The sequence below is a fragment of the Bombina bombina genome, chromosome 4 (genome assembly GCF_027579735.1).
Source record: "Bombina bombina isolate aBomBom1 chromosome 4, aBomBom1.pri, whole genome shotgun sequence".
NCBI lineage: Eukaryota > Metazoa > Chordata > Amphibia > Anura > Bombinatoridae > Bombina > Bombina bombina.
In genome coordinates, this window is record NC_069502.1 from 1079000088 (window position 1) to 1079025066 (window position 24979).

The window sequence follows — 24979 nt, forward strand, 5'->3', positions numbered from 1 at the left end:
TATTTCTGTTACAGGATTGAGATTTTAACCCTTAGTGTACAGAGGGCCAGATTACGATTGGAACTCTAACAGTTACTCGCAAGCAATAAGAGTTTTATCGCGGGTGTTTGAGCTCGTCCGGTTTACCGCTTATATTACAAGTTGAAAGTAAACGTGTTCGCTTGAGTGCAATCATGATATAATGCTAGAACTAGTCCTAAAAGCTGGTGTACATGGGCCAAATCCCTTATCCACTTGGATCCACTCTCCCTCCTTCCCCTTCCCTGCCGCTCTCAACATGTTTTTTTTTCTGCAGTGCTGATCTAAACTGTGTTCATTATGACTGAAATAAAACATATATTTACAAGCATATTTGTGTATGCATATTAATACTTCATACCTTTTTAAATTGCTACTATTTAAAGGGACACTAAAGTCAAAATGAAAGCTTCATGATTCAGATAGAGCATGCAGTTTTAAAAGAATTTTAAATTTACTTTCATTATCAAAACGTGCACATTCTTTTTAGATGCTCAATTTCTGAGGCACCGCTCTTACTGAGCATGTGCAAAAGTGCACACAATTTAAATAGATGCATTTTGTGATTGGCTGATGGCTGTCACATGATGCAGGGGGAGTGAAAATCAAATTAATTCTACTGTATTTATTAGTTTTAATTGTATTTTAGAAAAATTAAAACATATTGGGCTAGATTACAAGTGGAGAACTAATTTATTGTGCGCCCGTAAACAGCAAATTTGCCGTTTACGGCCACACGTTAAATAACCAGCTATTACAAGCGTTTGCATTGCGCTGAAGTTATAATACCAGCGCACGCAAATGTGCGCTGGTATTACAAGTGGAGCGCAAATACAACTCTTGCAAAAGCACAATTTTGCGCTTCACTCATAATCTGGCCCATTACCAACAAACGCGCATCTTATTTCATTTTTAAAAATTTCCTGATCAATAGTCATTAATTCAATGTATTATAAAGAACCTATGATCTTGTTTGTTATCAAACATATAAATCCTGGAAGCTGTTCTGCCATTTGATGTTTACAGGATTTATCAGCAATACCTTCTGTCCACACAGACTCAATGGACAATTATAATGGGGGTTGTTTTTTGAAAATAAGATCACAGGTTTTGTGTTATCTGTTAACGATTATTTCTTTCTTTGTACATTTGTATGCTATGTTGTTTTAATGATTTTAATAAATATTTATGGTTAGCCTGGAATGAAGTTAACCTGTGAATATTTAAAGGGACGTTTTATTTTTATTTTTATTTGTTTCATCTAAAAGAGGACATGTCAATCTGTTTTACAGTTTTGTTGTTTGAAGAAAAAAAAGGGACATAATACTCATATGCTAAATCACTTGAAACGGATGCAGTATAACTGTAAAAAGCTGACGGGAAAATATCACCTGACCATCTCTATGTAAAAAAGGAAGATATTTTACCTCACAATCTCCTCAGCTCAGCAGAGTAAGTTCTGTGTAAAAAGTTATTCTCAGCTGCTGCCCAGCTGTAGGTAAAAAAAGAAAAAAAAGAAAAGAAATGAAATGAACAGCAGCCAATCAGCATCAGCAGTGCTGAGGTCATAAACTATTTTACTGTGATCTCATGAGATTTGACTTAACTCTCATGAGATTTCATAGTAAACTTCCTTCAACTGAATAGGGAAATAAGATGAGAGTGCACGAGGCTCAATCCTTCGGCTGTCCCGGGACAGACATGATGATATGTTGCTTAGAAGTCCTTTACAATGGGATGTGGCTACTGAGGAACTTTTGAGGTAAAATATCTTTCTTTTTTACATAGAGATGTTCAGGTGATATTTTCTAGTCAGCCTTTTACAGCTATGCTGCAGCACTTTCAAGTGTTTAAACATTTGGGTATTATGGCCCTTTAATATAGTGTTGTGTATCTTATATTCGCATAAAGCAAATTACAAAACTGATAAAAGCAGGCAATCACAAAAAGGCGCTTACTAAAGCATGCTGGGATTTCAGTTCCCCAGCTAACTGATCCCTTGCATATGGAAGACACAGAACCATAGCAGGAACAGCAGAAGTTTAAAAGATCATCTTAAATTAAAAAATATAAAATTGACAACACCATACAGGCCGTTTCATGATGCTTCTTGCTTTTCTAGTTTGCAGAGGTGCGCCAGTTCATCATATCAGCCAATGAGCATTAGTTGTATATACACTGATTAGAAGGCATCTGTACTAGATTCAAATCAAACAGTATTTACTTAAAGGGATAGTCTAGTCAAAATTAAACTTTCATAATTCAGAAAGAGCATGCAATTTTAAGCAACTTTCTAATTTACTCTTATTAGCAATTTTTATTCGTTCTCTTCTTATCTTTATTTGAAAAAGCAAGACTGTAAGCATAGGAGCCGGCCCATTTTTGGATCAGAACCTGGGTAGCGCTTTCTGATTGGTGTCTAAATGTAGCCACCAATAAGCAAGCGCTACCCAGGTGCTGAACCCAAAAGGGGCCGGCTCCTTAGCATACATTCAAATAAAGATACCACGAGAACAAAGAAAAATTTATAATAGGAGTAAATTTGAAAGTTGCTTAAAATTGCATGCTCTATCTGAATCATGAAAGTGTAATTTTGACTAGACTATTCTTTTAAAGGAACACTCAAGTCAAAATAAACTTTTGTGATTCAGAAAGATCATGCAGATTTAAGACACTTTCCAATTTCCATTTTCAAATTTTCCACAGTCTTTTTATATATACACACTTTCTGGGGTACAAGATTCTACTGAGCATGTGCACAAGCTCTCAGAGTATACATATACTAGTCTGTGATTGGCTAATGTATGTCACATGAAACAGGGGGCTGGAAAATGGGAGAAAAAAATTAATTTGCCAGAAGAAGAAAAAAATCTACTGCTTATTTGAAACGACCCTTAATGTTTCTAAAGTGGCTCTGTAAATCTCACAGTCATGCTTTTCATTTTAGTGTAAGTTCTTCCATTTAAGAGTTTTACCAATTACCAGTTTTTCCAGCCCCTAAAGAGATGATCAATTAACCAATTAATGCTATGCTAGCAGCAGTAACTGGTGATCATCAAAACACTGTGAGCAATAAAACACTAAATATACATTTTCCACTTTGCTATATAATTAAACAGCTGGAAGCAGCTTCTCTAACTTTTAAAAATTGCCAGGCAACCGCACTTTTTCAAGACCCCTATCAATCTAAGTATTTAAGAACCTTTCATATGTGGCACTTACATAAAATCTAACAGACACATTCATTTCATCTAGGCATACGCAATTTTGTAAAAGTTCTCAAGTTTGTAAGTTGTATTGTGACACATAAGCTTTGGATAGACTTTTGCACACTTAATATTGTTAATTAGTTTTTTTTATATTATTATTATGTTTTTTATAATGTAGCAACATAGAACCTTATTCAGTCATTCTCATGCAGAGTCCATTATATGGTTTTTGCAGGGTTTTCAAATTCAAACTAATTCTAATCCACTGGAACAATCCATTAATCTTAAAGGGATAGTAACCTCACATTTTTTCTTTCATCATTCAGATAGCGCATGCAATTTTAAGCAAATTTATAACTTAATCCTATTATCAATTTTTCTTTGTTCTCTTGCTATCTTTATTTAAAAAGCAGGAAAGTAAAGCTTAGGAGCCGGGCCATTCTTGGTTCAGAACCTGGGCTATGCTTGCGTATTGGTGGCTAAATGTAGCCACCAATAAGCAAGCACTATCCATGGTGCTGAACCTAAAATGGGCCGGCTCCTGACTTTACATTACTACTTTGTAAATGAAGATATCAAGAGAACGAAGAAACATTGATACTAGGAGTAAATTAGAAAGTTGCTTAAAATTGCATGCTCTATCTGAATCAATTTGGGTTTAGTATCCCTTTAAGACTTTTACATGCATATACCATCTACCTTCCATAGGGAAAATGTCCACAGCCTTATTTCAATTAATAAGAAACCATATAGCCAGCAAATTGTTCACAAGCTTTTGGCCTTTTCTTCAACTTGGACCTTTTACAAAACCTATTTTGCCTTTATAGGGCAACACTGCATGGCTGTTTATATATAGACGTTTTCAAGTATTTTGCAAGCTGAATTCAAATGAAAAAAACTGTTTTCAAACAGTCATCAATAATGAAGTAATCTACATGTTTCCCTTTAGTTTTTGCCACATTTCTTTGGTTTCCATCAAGGCCTGTAAAAAAAATCCTTGTGAAAATGCATTTGAAATCATGTGATAGATAGCCCTTTGTTTTATCTATCACTCTTCTTATAGATTTTAATCACTGTCACCTAGATTACGAGTTGTGCGTTATGAGTCAAATAACAGCAATGTGGCCCATAACGCATAATTTTCCCTAACGCAGCCATTAAAAGTCTTGTCGGTATAGGTGTACCGCAAACCTTTTAGCCTGTAACGCAACGTCAGTACCGCACTCGTAAAAATGAAGTTTCTAATGGGATTCCCATAGCGCCGGTATTACGAGTTTTGCATTCTGTCTAAAAAGCAATCGTTACAGCCTAAAACGACAAGATCTGTAACGCCATCTAAAGTCAGTAGTTATAAGTTTTACGCTACAAAGCTGTAAAATAAAACTCATAACTAATGTGTTCAAGAATACACTAACACCCATAAACTACCTATTAACCCCTAAACCTCACGCATCGCAAACACTAAATTAAATTTCTTAACCCCTAATCTGCCGCTCCCTGAAATCCTCACCACTATACTAAAGTTATTAACCCCTAAAACGCTGCCCTCCCGCATCGCTTACACTATTTAAATATTATTAACCCTTATCTGCCGCCCGCCCACATCGCCCCAACTACATTAAAGTTATTAAGCCCTACACCGCCGCCACTATACTAAACCTATTAACCCCTAAACTAAAAGCTCACCACATCGCAATAAACTAAATTAAACTATTTACCCCTAAACCTAACAACCCCTAACTTTATATTAAAATTACAATTTCTCTAGCTTAAATTAAATTAAAACTTACCTGTCACATTTAAAAAACTAAGTTTAAACTACCAATTAAACTAATATAATAATTAAACTAAAATTAAACTAGCTACCAATTAAATTAAACTAAACTACACATTAAAAAAATCCTAACACTATTCTAAAAATTACAAAGTATCTAAATAAAAAAATACAAGTTACAAAAAATAACAAACGAAATTATCCAAAATAAAAAAGAATCTAATAGCCCGATCAAAATAAAAAAGCGCACCTAAAAGAAAAAAAAAAACATAGCCTACAATAATACTTGAAAATTTCCAGCACCAGGGTGAACAAGCAAACATGCAGGTGTGCAAGCTGTCCCAGACTAGCACCAAAGTCTCCAGCAAATATTCCAAAAAGAAAAAGATAGCAGCACCACCATATAAAAGTTCAGAATCTTTATTTAAGCCATCATCAACAGACAACGTTTCGGTTAAACAACCTTAGTCATGTCTAATTAAAATTGGCCTTATAAAGGCCCTTAGCCACACCTATAATTACTACCTCCAATTAACCCCTTAATTTCATCACATCTATGTTATACATTACTTGAATTATAGCCCCAACTAGTGGTTGCCTAGTATTTATTTCTAAAATAATCCAGATTCCTATCCAAATAATGCACAGGAGGGCTCCATCTAGTGGAATTATACAGAATATATCTATATTTAGGGATACTATTATTCAAAAGCAAACATTCCAATCCATCTCCCTATTAAGCCCACCTGGGGACATAGTTCCTAATTCATTAATCCAATAAAGTTCCCTATACAACAGGGTCTTAGCCCTATTGCCACCCCTTCTTTAGGGCCTTTTGTGGGGCATTGCCCTAAAGATATCAGCTCTTTTACCGGTAAAAAACAAACACAAAGACCCCCCAACAGTAAAACCCACCACCCAACCAACCCCCCAAAATAAAAAACCTAATTCTAAAAAAACCTAAGCTACCCATTGCCCTGAAAAGGGCATTTGTATGGGCATTGCCCTTAAAAGGGCATTTAGCTCTTTTACTGCCCAGACCCTAAACTAAAAAAATAACCCACCCAAAAAAACCTTAAAAAAGCCTAACACTAACCCCCTGACGATCCACTTACACTTTTTGAAGTCCCGCTTGAACGATCTTCATCCCGGAGTTGAAGTCCTAAACCAGGCGGCGATAAGTCTTCATCTAGACCGCCTCTTCAATCTTTATCCCGGCGGCGATGTCCTGATCCAAGCGGGGAGAAGTCTTCATCCAGACGGCCTCTTTAATCTTCATCCAGGCGGCATCTTCTATCTTGATCCCGGAGGCGCGGAGCATCCTCTTCATATGGTCGCTGCCGTACACTGAATCTTCAATGCAAGGAACGCGATTTAAGATGGCGTCCCTTGCATTCCTATTGGCTAAAAATTTTGAATCAGCCAATAGGATTAAGGCTGCTAAAATTCTATTGGCTGTTCAAATCAGCCAATAGGATTCAAGTAGCTCTCATTCTATTGGCTAATTTGAATTAGCCCCTTTAAAGGGCCCTTGGTAGTGTTAGGGGGTGTTTTTATTTTTTTTGGAGCAAAAGAGCTGTTTAACTCAAGGCAATGCCCTATAAAAGGCCCTTTTAAGGGCCCCCAAAAGGCCCTTTTAAGGGGCCTTGGTAGTTTATTCTAGATTAGGCTTTTTTATTTTGGGGTGTATTATTTTTTTTTAAAGGGTATTAGAATAGGAATAATCTTTATTTTTTTGGATAATTTTGTTGTTTTTTTGTAATGGTAGTTTTTGTATTTTTTGTAATGATAGGTTTTAGTGTAAGGCAGGTTAGGTTTTATTTCACAGGTAAGTTTGTATTTATTTTAGCTAGGTAGTTAGTAAATAGTTAACTATTTACTAACTAGTCTACCTAGTTAAAATAAATACAAACTTACCTGTGAAATAGAAATAAAACCTAAGATAGCTACAATGTAACTATTAGTTATATTGTAGCTACCTTAGGTTTTATTTCACAGGTAAGTATTTAGTTTTAAATAGGTATTATTTAGTTAATAATTGTAAATTTAATTTAGATCTATTTTCTTTATGTTAAAGTTAGGGGGGGTTAGGGTTAGGTTTAGGGTTACGTTAGGGTTAGGATTAGGGGTTAATATAGTTTAATTTCGTTTTTTGCAATGTGGGGGGCTGGCGGTTTAGGGGTTAATAGGTTTTTTTAGTTAAAGAGACAGTATACACTCATTTTCATATAACTGCATGTAATAGACACTACTATAAAGAATAAGATGCACAGATACTGATATAAAAATCCAGTATAAAATGGTTTAAAAACGTACTTAGAAGCTTTCAGTTTAGCTCTGTTGAAAAGGTAGTTGGAAAGCCCACTGCAAGTGGGAAATAAGACACTCCCCCCTCCCCCTTCTTTTGCATATGAAAAGACCCTTTACACAAACAGGACCAAGCTGGAGAAGGTAGCTGACGGTATTCAAATAAAACTTTGGGGCTTGGTTAGGAGTCTGAAAATCAGAGCAATGTTCTTTAAAAATAAGCAAAATTATACATTTAAAAAAAAAAAACTTTATGGGCTTTATAAATAGATCATCTACCAAACATTTATGCAAAGAAAAAATGAGTGTATAATGGCCCTTTAATAATTGTAAGTTTAATTTAGCTCTAATTTAATTCTGTTAAAGTTAGGGGGTGTTTGGGTTAGGGTTACGTTAGGGGTTAATAGTTTAATTTAGGTTGTTGCAATGTGGGGGGCTGGTGGTTTAGGGGTTAATAGGTTTATTTAGTGGTAGTGATGTGGGAGGCCAGAGGCTTAGTGGTTAATAACTTTATTAAGTTGCGGCGATATCGGGAGCGGCAGATTAGGGGTTAATCATTTTATTTAAGTGGCGGCGATATCGGGAGCGGCAGATTAGGGGTTAATAACTGTAGACAGGCGTCGGCGGATTAGGGGTGTTTAGACTCAGGGTTTATGTTAGGTTTAAACTGTATTTTCTTTTTCCCCATAGACATCAATGGGGCTGCGTTACAGAGCTTTGGTTTCCGCGATCGCAGGTGTTAGACTTTTTTTTTTGCCGGCTCTCCCCATTGATGTCTATCGGGAAAGCGTGCACGAGCACGTCAAAACACTGCTTGTTTTGGGTGCGGTATGGAGCTTAAAATCTCCATATCGCACGCAAAAGCCATGTTTTTCAAAACTTGTAATGGCAGTGCTATAGGGAATTAAATAACAGCACTTTTGTTGCGTTCTTTACTTTCCCTATAGCGCTCAAAACTCGTAATCTAGGTGTTAGAAAATAAAGCAAAAATAATCACCCAAGCTGTCATACAAAGCTGATTTCTTTGCTCTTTGTGTTCTGTGTATAATTTGCAATTAATGTTTATGTAGTAAATATAGTAGAAAAAATGCATTATATTAAAAGTTCAATACATTCCTATAAACTGACAATCAGTATTATCTGCATAATTATTTTTTTCAGCATTCAGCATTTTTTCAGTCTTTTAATACAATAAACGTCAATGGTATTAGCCAAATCTGTTTAAAAGCAATATTGTATGTTGCTATATTTTAGAGCGAAACATTAGAACAATCAGTTAATGCTGTGTATTAATGGTTTGTATCTCAGTAATTACATTTATATGAAATAAGATTTATACAGGAAGAAATTAAAGATACCACTGAATGAGTCGTTGAAAAATAAAAAAGAGCTGTGTTGTCCTTTCATCAGCAGATAATGGGCAGGATCTTTTTACTGCCTTTGTACCTTTAAGCCTTTGTACCTTTTTTGTGCTTTCATACTGACAAATGGCAGAAAGCACTGACTAGCAAGCAGGCTCTTCTATAGCTTTGTGACATGTAAACATAAGCAGAATAGCCTGCAGTACTCGGGCATTAGCCAATATCATTTTATCATCCCAGCACCAAATTATTTAGGCAGTTGCTCGCCCTCGGGCCCTAAGTCTCCTACATTTCTCTATAAAGTCCAACAATAAAAAATCTGCACAAGTAGCAGAATGTGCATCTTAGTGTGAGGTTATGTGCTAGGGGAAAAAAGTATCTACTTAATAAATAAAAATGCTTTTATTTCTCTACTGACTTTCAGTGTCCAACAACGAATCAAGTAGAAAAAATATAGAATAAAATAATTATGATTTTGGTTGCTTTATAAGCCAAACAAATATTAGCACTGAATTAATTATAATATAGAGAAAGACATATGTATTTCCACATGACTTCAAGACAGTAACCTAGTCAGTAAATATGTATTGACCTTGCAAACACTCAAGTGCACACGCAGGCACACATGTACACACACACATACACACAGATATACTGACACATACACACTCTCACACAAACACTCTCGCACAAACGCACTCTCACATACACAAGCATATACTCACACATATACACGCATACACTGTTGGCATTAATCATTGCACAAGCATTTCATGTGAAATGCTTGTGCAATTACCGCCACCTGCACATTCGGCCAATCGGCCGCTAGCATGGGGTGTCAATAAACCCGCTTGTTAAATCTACCCCACAGACTCACACACAGATACACAAACACACTCTCACACATACACACACATAAACAAAAGACACATAAAAACATATGCACAGACACAAACACACACAGTGCCGCAAAAACACACACACAAGCAAACATGCACATACACACAAGCACACACACACACACCTGTAAATGTTCACGACTCTACAAGTCCAAGACGATTAAAAATTACAGCAGACAATGAAGATGTTAAAGGTCCCATGTATCAACGGCCGTGCGGACAAGGGTCTCAACTTGAGAACCTGTCGACACAGCCTCACTTGGAAGGGGGGAGCATTGCACACTCACTTTGGGGTAATTTCAATCTGCCACTTCAGAGGTGGAGGAGAGTGTAAGAACCGGCAGTCTGATGACCGCTGCTTCTTACATTGCAGGAAGCAGGCTTGCATGTGCGAATTTGACCTATAAGGGCACAAAAGCAGCTTAGGCTACATAGTACATTGAGCTGTATGTTTCAACTTAGGTTTAACACTGGGTGAATTAGTAAAATTTTTCCTCTTAATGGTATATGAAAGCAATCATTAAACTTGCATGATTCAGATAGAGCATGCCATTTTAAGACACTTTTAAATTCACTTCTATTTTCAAAAGTGCTTCGTTCTCTTGGTATCCCTTGTTGATATGCACATATCCTACACTAGTGGGAGCTGGCTGCTGATTGGTGCTTGCAGACATTTGTCTCTTGTGATTGGCTAACTAGATGTGCTCATCTTGCTGCCAGTGATGCAATGTTGTTCCTTCAGCAAAGGATAACAAAAGAATGAAGCAAATTTGATAATAGAAGTAAATTGGAAAGAAAATTCTGGAGTTTCCTGTCCCTTTAACAATTAGACTGCAGTGATATTTTCCAGGTGTGTTAGTGTCTATTTGTATAAAGATGCAGCCATGCTTCTCATATGTCTCCACAATTCTACACCACTTTTACCACCTAGATTTCTAACCATGTAATTACAAATTATGGAAATATATTTCAAAGCCAGACGAATTATCTTAATTCATATATTAATGTGAAATTATTAAAAAACAAAGCCCATGCTCAAAATACTAGGTAAATATTATCCAAACAAGCTGGAAAGCTTACGTACTTTCATCAGTGAGGCGTGGAAGACACGAGCTAACTATGATTTAAAATAATAAGTCAGTAGTGCAATAACTAAAATGACTACTTAAAGGACCACTAAATACGGTCGGTAGCATTGAATAATTGCCAAACACACAATAAAAAGACAATGCAAACACATGTACTTTAAATTTGAAATGAGAAGCAGAATAATTTCTGCCAAATTCCGTAGTGAATCCAATTTTCCCTCCCCTGTATCATGTGACAGCCATCAGCCAATCAAAAAATGCATATAGGTTTATACTGTGCAGTATTTGCATATGCTCAGTAGGAGCTGGAACCTCATAAAGTGTGCATACAGTATATCACGTTTTGATAATGAAAGCATATTGAAAATGTTGTTGTTTTTTTAAATTGTATAATCATGAAACTTTAGTTTTTGACTTTAGTAGCGCTTTAAGGGTGCTCACTTTCTTTTAAGAGGCTTATAATTAGGCTTTTCCTGGACAGTCATGAGTTACACATGCTGCAGGGTGTACAGGGAGGAACGTGTATTGTGCCTCTGGACAACACATATTGCTGGGGGACATTACTATCCATGTTCCTCCCTGCACACCCTGCACCATGTGTAACTCATAACTGTCTAGGAAAATGTTGCTGAGGTGGCAACCCTACTTATAATAGTAGAACTTTATTGTTCAGCTCCAGCTCACAATTTCCTCAGCCATTTTTTTTCTCTCTCATAAACCTTTGTCTATCACCTATCCACCCATCTCTTTGATTAACATGCTCAATGTGAGGATAAGCTGATGCAGCATGCTTTATCCCAAGATCTCATGTTGATTTATGTAACCCAAGGCCAAACTCTAAAGTCTGCTCATATATCTCTGTATAACACCATTTCTATTGCATGAACCTTCCCTCACCATTGCCTCACAACAATAATTTCAGTTTATTGTTGTTCTTATCAACATTCTGCTACAGTCAATTACTATTTATTTTACTGTGCTCTTTTTAACCATAGATAGATAAATATAATATTGTTCTACAATTATTTATGTTGATCTTTTTTTACAGCATAATCTAATAATAAGAGAGCTCTTTCACCTGGTTATTTGTAAAATTTATTCCTGCACTTAATATTCAGTAATAAAATATATAACATTCTGCTAGAGATTATTGATAAATATTTGTTTATAATACATTTCCACAGCTGACATAATGAATAATTTTCGAGAAAAAGGTAATATGTTATGACTAAGAACAAAATAGATGATGTATTAGGTAGCACTTCCAGAAAGCTTATTTTTCCATTTTGTAAATTAAAAATTACTTAAGAAAATTGTCATAAAAAGGTTTGTCTTTCTGGAAATGGATTGAACAAGTAATTACGTAATTGTAAGAATATTAAAGGGTTCAGGAAAGGAGCTGTGAATTAGTTTTTTACTGTGAATGAGGCGTTTCAGGGTCCTGGCAAAGGATTATAGATTCATTTGGCGCTTTTATCTTCTGCAAACAACACGGACGGTCAGCCAATCAGAAGCATTACCCATAATCACTGGCTGTGACCTCCTGGTCTATTTGTATATGTTTAACCCCTTTCTGGGTCAATAATGCATAAATAATTATAGCATGTCATTTTTCCATTAGAATGTCTCTTTAAAGGGACAGTGAACACCTTAGTTATCTTAAAGTCTTACCTTAGATTTAGCTGCAAATAGCCTACTGCACCCCTTTCTATACCATGCAGCAGGAACAGTAAAAAAGTCAGAGGCAGCGGACGAGTTAAAGGGATACTAAAGCCACATTTTTTTCTTCTTTTATGATTCAGATAGAGCATGACATTTGAGCAACTTTCTAATTTACTCCTATTATCACTTTTTCTTCGTTCTCTTGCTATCTTTATTTTAAAAGAAGGAATGTAAAGCTTAGCAGCCAGCCCATTTTAGGTTCAGCACCATGGATAGTGATTGCTTATTGGTGGATGACATTTAGCCACCAATTAGCAGGCATAACCCAGGTTCTCAACCAAAAATGGCCCGGCTCCTATGCATCACATTCCTGCTTTTTAAAAAAAGATAGCAAGAGAACTAAGAAAAATTGATAATAAGAGTAAATTAGAAAGTTGCTTATCTGAATCATGAAATAAAAAAATTGGGTTTAGTGTCCCTTTAAGGAGCAGCGGTATTAAGACCGCTGCTTCTTAACTCCTGTTTTCTGAATGATAAATTGGCCCCATAGGGTGAAGTTTTGAATTCTAACATTTCCTGGTTGATAAAAAAAATATATTACAACATAACATATACTACAACATAACATACATATGAAAATATACTCAGTTGGTATCTGCATTATATAAACCTCTTATAAAATGATATAAACGTAAACAAAGTAAACCATGTTTTCTCAAACAATTTAGTGCTCATTTCCATTGAAGTGGTAAAGTTTGGATACAGATGATAAAAACCCTTATAGCCTTTAAAGTCTATGGAGATTTTTTATGTTACCACCCGTTTCCAAACTTTACTCCCTCAATGGAAACTAGGCCTTAAAGGACCAGTCAACACAGTAGATTTGCATAATTAACAAATGCAAGATAACAAGACAATGCAATAGCACTTAGTTTGAACTTCAAATGACTTGTATATTTTTTTTCTGACAATTTGTCTTTTTTCTGACAAAATGTATTTTTTCCATTCCCCCTGTACCATGTGCCAGCCATCAGCCAATCACAAATGCATACACGTACCATGTGACAGCCATCAGCCATTCACAAATTCATACACACTTATTCTTGAACATGCTCAGTGGGAGCTGGTGACTCAAAAAGTTTAAATATAAAAAGACTGTGCACATTTTGTTAATGCAAGTAAATTGGAAAGTTGTTTAAAATGGCATGCTCTATCTGAATAATAAAAGTTTAATTTGATTGAGTGTCCCTTTAATGTTTAGTTCTCTAATTGATTAGCTGCACAGCTGCCACCAATACTATACTTACAGCACTAAAAATGCAAAGTCAGTTCCAAGATGGATTTGTTCCATATGTGATACAGAGGCGAATTAGAGGGTTTCAGCCAGTGAGCGAGGCACGGCCTGGCAAAATGAGAGGACTGGGGGAGAGTGACAGTTCCTGTCAGGTGAAGGAGGCACAGCCTACTACAAGGACTTTGTGTAAAAGAGTCTGACATTGGGGCTTTGCCTGTAAGATTTACAGTGAGTCAGGTTGTGAGAGAAACATGTCCAGTGGATGCAGGTGTGAGAGACTTCATTCTCTTTGTATCCTTTGTTGAAAGAGCCGCAATGCACTACTAGGACCTAGCAGAACAAATCTGGTAAGCCAATGACAAGAGGCATCTGTTTACAGCCACCAGTCAGCAGCTAGCTCCCAGTAGTGTATTCTTTTAAACAAATGATACCAAGAGAACAAAACAAATTACATAATAGAAATACATTGGAAAGTTGTTAAAAATCGCAAGTTCTATCTGAATCCTGGAAATGAGATTTTGACCAATGCAGAATAAGATGGGGAACTTACCATTTTGAAGGTCTGTGTAGCTTTTGTCTCCACCACTCTCAAAACATCTCTGAGCTCTTTAATTCCTTTGAAAACATTTCTGAAAAATGATGAGAAATATTTATAACTTGTTTTTTGTTGTTGTTGTGTAAATAGACAATAAAGTAGAACCAGGCTTATCGGTAAATCAGTCTCTTATTCTTATGTATTTGTTACTGACCACTAGGCAAAGTTATTAAAATGTAAATGGACCAATAGTGCAATATGGCCCTGATACAGTTATATCTGTGTCTTGTCCTGCGTGGGGAATATTATATATTATCTATACTGACATAAAACACATGGATAAAGTCCACACAAGAGCTGCAGAGAACAGCAGATGAGCCAATCAGCAGTAGCTGCACAACCATGCCAATCCCCGGCTCTGTTCAGTCTGGGAACTGCACTGCTTGGGACTCCAAATCCAAACTTTATCTATGTATTTATAACTGTGTCTTTGTAATATGAACACAAAGATAGAAGCACTACTTATTGCGCTTGAGTGATAGTAACACAACATATCGCTAATATTTTTGCACTCCACTTGTAATTTAGGTCTATGCCTTAAAACCAACAAACATGTTAAACACGTATGCATAGACTACAAATGGAGTGCAAGAATATAAGTACTACTGTGCATTAACTTTGCTCAAGCACAATCAACACTGCTTCTATTTCTGCGTTCATATTACTACAGTGACAAAGTTATCTTGTATTGCTCGAACGATAGTCTAGAGCGAGCTAGAATCTACATGACAGATAGCACAGGGTCGCTAGATCCCTCACATAATAGACTTCTATGGGGGCACGCAGTAAAATTCATGTTTGATATCCCTCAAGAACTAAACCAATGGTAAACAAGTAGTAGAATTATTCATGTAGTTCTATGCTATACTATTAATTATAATGGTTTTCTTCAGGTCTTACAAAGAGATACATTTTACAGCAGTATTTTGATTGTGCTCGAGCAATTTGGGTTAAGCTATCTATTAAAAATATAGGGTACAGTATAAATTATTCATCCCCATTAAGATGCAATTGTTTAACTATTTAACCATTCACTTGTAATACTTTATTTTTTGTGCTAGGTGACTCAAAATATAATGTATTCTGCACTTTTGATTGTGCTCCCCTTGTAATGTAGCACATATAATTCCAGGGTGGGTAGAAAAAAAAACTAACTGCAGCACATATTTTTCCACTACAATGTCCCTTTAAACTATTTTTGCTTGGTGAGTGAAGAAATACGTGTTTCTTGCACCAGGAAACATAAAAATACCTTATTGTGCTCATTCTACTTGTCAAAAAGTCCAAAATAAAATTGCATGATTCAGATTAGGCATGTCATTTTAAACAACTTTCCAACACCAATTTTGCTTTGTTCTCTCTAATTTGACAGTTTTTCACCACTAGAGGGCATTAGTCCATGTGTTTTTTATATATAGATAATATTGAGCTCACGCACGTGAAGTTACCTAGGAGTGAGTACTGATTGGCTAAAAGCAAGTGTGTCAAAAACACTGAAATAAGAGGGCAGTTTGCATTGGCTTAGATACAAGGTAATTACAGAGGTAAAACGTGTATTATTAGAACTGTGTTGGTTATGCAAAACTGGGGAATGGGTGATAAAGGGATTATCTATCTGTTTTTTTTAGTGTAGACTGTCCCTTTAAAATCAGAAAACTGGCAAACATAAATGTCACACTAATTCAAACAACACTGGTTATACCTTATTGTATCAATAGCAACAAAATGAGACAGCACTTAGGTTAGGCAGTAACATCACACAGAACAATGTGGATTATCGTAGCACATAGAAACTTCTTGATTTATGCTATTTATACAATTGTTACAGAAAAAAACCTCTCATCATTCACAAAAGCAGCTGTCCTCTCATTCTGTAATTCCTTTTCTGTCACTAAAAGCAGCACATACATGCAATAAAAAAGATGAATTAGTTTATTATACTAACAGAACAAAACTGTTGTTCATGAGGAAACAAATGTTCATATATTGGCTGACACTAAAGTCACATGATAAATTAGACCTACAATAAAAAAAATGAAAAGAATAAAACAATTACAGCTAAAAAATGGATTTTGAAGAGATTTAATTTTTCTAGGTTTAAATTAGATTTGTTTACAATTCTCAACATACCTTTTGTAACCAAATAAAGATTTCTAGGCTTCATGTTCTTAAACCACTCAAATTGGGGTGTGCAATTATAGGGGACAGGTTCATTATCATGTGGAAAAAAAAATTGTGTTTAAATCTAGATATATATTTAATACAAAATGTTAAATCAGGTGGGCTCAAGGTTATATTATCATTAAAGGCTGCAAACAGGGAAATCCCACAAAAAGCTTGTGATCTATTGGTCAGCACTTAAACTAAATTGTAGATGCAGATCTGTTTTCAGAATAGCTATAAATTTGAAGAGATGACAAGGTTTTGTGTCCCTTGAGTACTATAAAGTGTGCTACATGTGCCCTCTAGTGGTAAATCAATACTACTGCACAAATTTGACAAAGTAGTGCTAATATATGTATTTATTTCTAAATATTTATTTTTATGTATCTAGACTTACAAAGCAATTTGATATAGATTATCTACAGCACTATAAAAAATATTTGAAGAAACAATTATGAAGACCTGTTCGGCTAAACAGATTTGAATGCAACACATTCGCCAAAACAGATTGGGTTTTCTTAACAAGCATTGTGAAGTAATAAATATTCTTACAATATATTCCCTTGGCTTAGTAAGGCACTTTATGTTAATATGTCATATGTCATGTGCTTAACCCCTTTGTGACAAGAGCACTTTTCCATTTGTTGACCAAGGATATTTTTGCATTTCTGCGGTGTTTGTGTTTAGCTGTAATTATCCTCTTACTCGTTTACTGCACCCACACATATTATATACCGTTTTTCTCGCCATTAAATGGACTTTCTAAAGATACCATTATTTCCATTATATCTTATAATTTACTCTAAAAAAATATATAAATTATGATGAAAAATGGAAAAAAACACACTTTTTATGACTTTGACCCCCAAAATCTGTTACACATCTACAACCACCAAAAAACACCCATGCTAAATAGTTTCTAAATTTTGTCCTGAGTTTAGAAATACCCAATGTTTCATGTTCTTTGCTTTTTTTGTAAGTTATAGGGCAATAAATACAAGTAGCACTTTGCTATTTCCAAACCATTTTTTTTTTCAAAATTAGCGATAGTTACATTGGAACACTGATATCTGTCAGGAATCCCTGAATATCCCTTGACATGTATTTTTTTTTTTTTTAAATGACAACCCAAAGTATTGATCTAGGCCCATTTTGGTATATTTCATGCCACCATTTCACCGCCAAATGCGATAAAAAAAAAAAATTGTTCACTTTTTCACAAACTTTTTCACAAACTTTAGGTTTCTCACTGAAATTATTTACAAACAGCTTGTGCAATTATGGCATAAATGGTTGTAAATGCTTCTCTGGGATCCCATTTGTTCAGAAATAGCAGACATATATGGCTTTGGTATTGCTTTATGATAATTAGAAGGCCTCTAAATGCCGCTGTGCACCACACGTGTTATGCCCAGCAGTGAAGAGGTTAATTAGGGACCTTGTAGGGAACATGTAGGGTTAATTTTAGCTTTACTGTGTAGTAGACACCCCCAAGTATTGATGTAGGCCTATTTTGGTATATTTCATGGCACCATTTCACTGCCAAATGCGATCAAATAAAAAAAATTGTTACATTTTTCACAATTTTAGGTTTCTCACTGAAATTATTTACAAACAGCTTGTGCAATTATGGCACAAATGCTTCTCTGGGATCCCCTTTGTTCAGAAATAGCAGACATATATGGCTTTGGTGTTGCTTTTTGGCAATTAGAATGTCGCTAAATGCAGCTGCGCACCACACTTGTATTATGCCCAGCAGTGAAGGGGTTAATTAGGTAGCTTGTAGAGAGCTTGCAGGGTTAATTTTAGCTGTAGTGTAGAGATCAGCTTCCCACCTGACACATCACACACCCTGATCCCTCCCAAACAGCTCTCTTCCCTCCCCCACACCACAATTGTCCCGCCATCTTGAGTACTGCCAGAAATTCTGCCAGTACTAAAATAAAAGGCTTTTTTAAAAAAAAAAAAAGAATTATAATTATGTGGCTCTAATGGACCCCCCTAAGCCCCCAACCTCCCTGACCTCCCCCAAACAGCTCTCTAACCCTCCCCCGCTACCTATGTGCCTCCATCTTGGGTACTGGCACTAACTAGTCTTAAATACAAACTTACCTGTGAAATAAAAATAAAACCTAAGCCAGCTACAATATAAATATTAGTTATATTTTAGCTAGCTTAGGTTTTATTTTACAGGTAAGTATGTAGTTTTAAACATGTATTATTCAGTTAATAATTGTAAATTTAATTTAGATCTATTTTTATTATGTTAAAGTTAGGGGGTGTTAGGGTTAGGGTTATGTTAGGGTTAGGGGTTAATAGTTTAATTTAGGTTGTTGCGATGTGGGGGGCTGGCAGTTTAGGGGTTAATAGGTTAATTTAGTGGTAGTGATGTGGGAGGCCAGAGGTTTAGGGGTTAATAACTTTATTTAGTTGCGGCGATGTCGAGGAGCGGTGGAATAGGGGTTAATAACTTTAATATAGTGGCAGCGATGTTGGGGTGCGGCAGAATAGGGGTTAATAACTTTAGTATAGTGGCGGCGATATTTGGAGCGGAAGATTAGGGGTTAATACCTTTATTAAGGTGGCGGCAATATCAGGAGCGGCAGATTAGGGATTAATAACTGTAGGCAGGTGTCGGTGATGTCGGGGGCAGCAGGTTAAGGGTGTTTAGACATGAGGTTTATGTTAGAGTGTTAGGTTTAAACATTAGTTTCTTTTTCCCCATAAGCATCAATGGGGCTGCGTTACGGAGCTTTTCTTTCAAAACAGCGCTTGTTTTTGGTGCTTAAAAGCACCATATCGCCCGCACAAGCCAAGTTTCTTAAAACTTGTAATAGCAGCGCTATAGAGGATTAAATAACGCCACTTTTGTTGCGTTCGTTAATTTCCCTATAGCGCTCAAAGCCTCCTAATCTAGGCGAATATCGGGTACAATTTAAATAGATAAGAAAACAAATTGTAATTTTGATTTTATTTTACAGTACAAGGCTATACAAATATGAAAGATGAAATGCTGGGGAAATGCTTCGAAAAATGTATAGTGTGAGCAAACAGATAAAGGTGTGTATCACTGAAAACCCTTGTGGGCCGATTTAGCACAGCCTGAATGGGGCCGTATACCCCTGTTTCCGCATGAGCCTTCAGGCTTGCCGGAAACAGTAGTTAAGAAGCAGCAGTTTTAAGACCACTGCTCCTTAACTCGTACACCTCTGAGGCGGCGGACAGCAATCTGCCCGATCGAATATGATCGGGTTGATTGACACCCCCTGCTAGTGGCCGATTGGCCACAAATCTGCAGGTGGCAGCATTGCACATGCATGCTGTCTGCATTTATCGATGTCTGGCGGACATGATCAATACAGCAGATCATGTCCGCCACACACTTGATAAATCGCCCCCTTGGCATTTGTGTAATTAGTGAATGGCATGAGTAAGGGCAGAGCAAGTACTTCCTAAATGGCTTGCTTTTTTATATTTTCTTCTAATATACAGTATTGTTTTCTAAATACTTCGTTGAGAAACAGTAGCAAAAAGCAATAATATCTCTGTTTTACACAACTAACTGTAGTAGATCATACATTGATGAGAGTCAAACAAAAACTCTAGTCACATTTGCTTTGCATAAATACCAGTAAGCTAGGACTTGATTAAACTATGACTTCTATACTTCTGATGACTTCTTTAGGGATAGACTACAAGTGGAGCCCTAAAATGTAAGAGTTTAATCACGGCTGTTTGAGCGCCTCAGCTCATATTACAAGTTGAAAGTAAACACGATCGCTTGAGTGAAATTGAAATTAACACTCGTCGGGTTAGCGCGAGCTCAGAGCTCTGGTTAAAAATTCTCACAAAACGCATCAAAAATACATTGCAAAGTACAGTTACACTTACAATAACACTAGCTAATAAAAAATATTAAAAACAATATCACACAAAAAGTTATAAGGGCTCAAAGATATGAGGTCTCAGGTGTTAGAAAAAAAAGGTAGCTAAAAGGCTTAAACACTGAGATACATACATATACATGTCTAAAGATTGTAAAGATTTAAAAAAACCTTTATGAGCATTTCTGCAGCACACACTACAGCACAATCTGAGAAAGATGGTAGCAGAGTGGGGGAGTGTCAAAAGCACCGGGAGCCTGTGACTCCTGTCGCCATTTGTGCAGAGCAGGACAGGCATATGGAAATTAAGTATGAGGCAGGTGATATGCTACAAATAGGCATCCAAGCCTACAAAGTAAGTAAATATATATGCTGGAAGCCTAGTGAGGATTATGGAGGAGACTTGGTGAAGGAGGCGGATGGTGTTTAGAGACTGATTTAGGATGACCCGATACACATATGGAAAGAACAACTATCAAGTTCTTAATACTGATGAAGAAGGGCAATATGTCAGTTAGCTTGTGTGTTTTGGAAACCAGTCCGGAGTTGCACAGGAAACTGGATGAATTTCTACATTGAGAGTCAGAGACTACTTTGGTGGTACTCAGACCATACCTTCTCTAACTCGCAAATTCTAAGAGCTGTGGTTGGATAAAGTGAAGCCGACTGCCCTGCTTCCTGAGCTGCAGTTGTTTGAGTTTGAAGTTCTCTAACTTCTGGTAAAATGTATATCAGTTTGGGGATACACTTTGTTCTTTCATTCTTTGGAACACTCTAAAGATTGTTGACAGCCAATGTTTTGTACATGTTTGTCTAGTAATATGATATGTTGTTAAAGTCAATGGTTAATCTGCTCCTCTTTAGTTCAACATATATTGCCACCTGAGATTTGAATACATTTACATAATACACAATACTGAAGTTTCTACTATATACACAATACTGAAGTTTCTACTATATACACAATACTGAAGTTTCTACTATATACACAATACTGAAGTTTCTACAAGGTTTTTAATATTCATACATCAGTGGGAGTATTAGTATCTATGTTTATTGATTGGCCTAATTAATGTCATATTAATGTGTTGCCTGTGGCCAGGGCAGCATGTCATAGCTTAATTATAAAAGACAGGCCTAATCGATCTTTAGAATTCGGTTTGCTAGTACTCCTAAACAAGTTTATATTTTATTATTAACCTTTGCATGTCATGCTGCTATAGACAGAGAACCTAAGTAGAAACTTATCTACGTGCACGCCTGCAAATTCAATTACATAATCTGTAGAGCCCACAATATCGGCCAGATTATAAATGGAGCGTTATTTAATGCTCTCGATCGAGCGTTAATTGTGCTAGAAGTAAGCTTTTTGCACTTGTATTATAAGTTGAAAGTAAACAGTTTTCGCTCATGCACTAACCTGACAAGCATAAAAAGTCGAACTTAGAATATTGTGCACACAATAATGTATTCCCCCATTGAAGTCTATGGAGAAAAAAAAGTGGGGAAAAAACAAACACCATTCTTGCGCGCAAGCACAATCACATATTCTCAAGTGCGCTAACCTGACGTGAAAATATTAATATTTCACATTCCAATGTTATTCACATAGCAGAATATGTTCTATTTATTCATAAATACATATTTCTACATATATCTGATGGTTTTTCGTACATACGTATACGTATGTATATGTATGTTTCTCAATGTTAAAGCCCTTTGCCTGTCTTTATTTTTCTAATTCCTGAGACCTCATATCTTCGAGCACTTATAACTTTTTTGTGCAATATTTTTTTAATATATTTTATTAGCTGGTGTTACTATGATTGTAACTGTACTTTATCCACCAGTCTACGCAGATGCCTTTGTGAATCAAAAGTGTAAACAAATGTAAGTACACTCATTTTTTGTTATATTATGTCACATTTTTTCTGTTTTTCTTATTTATAATAAATAATCAAGCAATCTCGTTTACTTTCAACATATAATACGAGTGGCAAACACCCGCGATAAATCCCTTTTCACTTGCGCATAACTGTTAGCGTTCCACTCGTAATCTAGCCGTATGTTTGCAACTATTTTTTACAGGTATACTTCACAGAGGCTCCATTATCAACTCCAGTGTGGCTCTCTATTGTTTAATAATAATTATTGCTTTATTTATGTACTAGTATAAGATACATTCAGAGATGTATTCTTTAAATGGCATCTACTGGCTATTACTGCCATGTGCATCTACAGGCTATTACTGCCGTGTGCATCTACAGGCTATTACTGCCGTGTGCATCTACTGGCTATTACTGCAGTGTGCATCTACTGGCTATTACTGCAGTGTGCATCTACAGGCTATTACTGCAGTGTGCATCTACTGGCTATTACTGCAGTGTGCATCTACAGGCTATTACTGCTGTGTGCATCTACTGGCTATTACTGCCATGTGCATCTACTGGCTATTACTGCAGTGTGCATCTACAGGCTATTACTGCAGTGTGCATCTACAGGCTATTACTGCAGTGTGCATCTACAGGCTATTACTGCTGTGTGCATCTACAGGCTATTACTGCAGTGTGCATCTACTGGCTATTACTGCAGTGTGCATCTACTGGCTATTACTGCTGTGTGCATCTACAGGCTATTACTGCAGTGTGCATCTACAGGCTATTACTGCAGTGTGCATCTACTGGCTATTACTGCAGTGTGCATCTACAGGCTATTACTGCTGTGTGCATCTACTGGCTATTACTGCCATGTGCATCTACTGGCTATTACTGCAGTGTGCATCTACAGGCTATTACTGCAGTGTGCATCTACAGGCTATTACTGCAGTGTGCATCTACAGGCTATTACTGCTGTGTGCATCTACAGGCTATTACTGCAGTGTGCATCTACTGGCTATTACTGCAGTGTGCATCTACTGGCTATTACTGCTGTGTGCATCTACAGGCTATTACTGCAGTGTGCATCTACAGGCTATTACTGCAGTGTGCATCTACTGGCTATTACTGCCGTGTGCATCTACAGACTATTACTGCAGTGTGCATCTACAGGCTATTACTGCTGTGTGCATCTACAGGCTATTACTGCAGTGTGCATCTACTGGCTATTACTGCAGTGTGCATCTACTGGCTATTACTGCTGTGTGCATCTACAGGCTATTACTGCAGTGTGCATCTACTGGCTATTACTGCAGTGTGCATCTACAGGCTATTACTGCTGTGTGCATCTACTGGCTATTACTGCCATGTGCATCTACTGGCTATTACTGCAGTGTGCATCTACAGGCTATTACTGCAGTGTGCATCTACAGGCTATTACTGCAGTGTGCATCTACAGGCTATTACTGCTGTGTGCATCTACAGGCTATTACTGCAGTGTGCATCTACTGGCTATTACTGCAGTGTGCATCTACTGGCTATTACTGCTGTGTGCATCTACAGGCTATTACTGCAGTGTGCATCTACAGGCTATTACTGCAGTGTGCATCTACTGGCTATTACTGCCGTGTGCATCTACAGACTATTACTGCAGTGTGCATCTACAGGCTATTACTGCTGTGTGCATCTACAGGCTATTACTGCCGTGTGCATCTACTGGCTATTACTGCAGTGTGCATCTACAGGCTATTACTGCCGTGTGCATCTACTGGCTATTACTGCAGTGTGCATCTACAGGCTATTACTGCAGTGTGCATCTACTGGCTATTACTGCAGTGTGCATCTAATGGCTATTACTGCTGTGTGCATCTACTGGCTATTACTGCTGTGTGCATCTACTGGCTATTACTGCTGTGTGCATCTACTGGCTATTACTGCAGTGTGCATCTACAGGCTATTACTGCAGTGTGCATCTACAGGCTATTACTGCTGTGTGCATCTACTGAATATTACTGCCGTATGCATCTGCAGGCTATTTCTGCTGTGTGCATCTGCAGGCTATTTCTGCTGTGTGCATCTGCAGGCTATTACTGCTGTGTGCATCTACAGGCTATTACTGCTGTGTGCATCTACAGGCTATTACTGCTGTGTGCATCTACTGGCTATTACTGCCGTGTGCATCTACTGGCTATTACTGCAGTGTGCATCTACAGGCTATTACTGCTGTGTGCATCTACAGGCTATTACTGCCGTGTGCATCTACAGGCTATTACTGCTGTGTGCATCTACAGGCTATTACTGCTGAGTGCATCTGCAGGCTATTATTGCCGTGTGCATCTACAGGCTATTACTGCCGTGTGCATCTGCAGGCTATTATTGCCGTGTGCATCTGGAGGCTATTACTGCTGTGTGCATCTACTGGCTATTACTGCTGTTTGCATCTACTGGCTATTACTGCAGTGTGCATCTACAGGCTATTACTGCCGTGTGCATCTACTGGCTATTACTGCAGTGTGCATCTACAGGCTATTACTGCAGTGTGCATCTACTGGCTATTACTGCAGTGTGCATCTAATGGCTATTACTGCTGTGTGCATCTACTGGCTATTACTGCAGTGTGCATCTACAGACTATTACTGCCGTGTGCATCTAATGGCTATTACTGCAGTGTGCATCTGCAGGCTATTACTGCTGTGTGCATCTGCAGGCTATTACTGCCGTGTGCATCTACTGGCTATTACTGCTGAGTGCATCTACTGGCTATTACTGCCATGTGCATCTACTGGCTATTACTGCCGTGTGCATCTACAAGCTATTACTGCAGTGTGCATCTACTGGCTATTACTGCAGT

General features: G+C 37.0%; 1 protein-coding gene across 1 annotated transcript in view; it reads right to left on the minus strand.

Annotated features, from left to right (window-relative positions):
* The window catches only part of TTC7A (tetratricopeptide repeat domain 7A), a 1159252-nt gene that overhangs the window by 836910 nt on the left and 297363 nt on the right, over nt 1-24979 (minus strand). The window contains exon 6 of the mRNA XM_053712237.1: nt 14163-14241. Coding sequence (XP_053568212.1) covers nt 14163-14241 — 79 coding nt within the window. The remainder of the gene's footprint in view (nt 1-14162; nt 14242-24979) is intronic.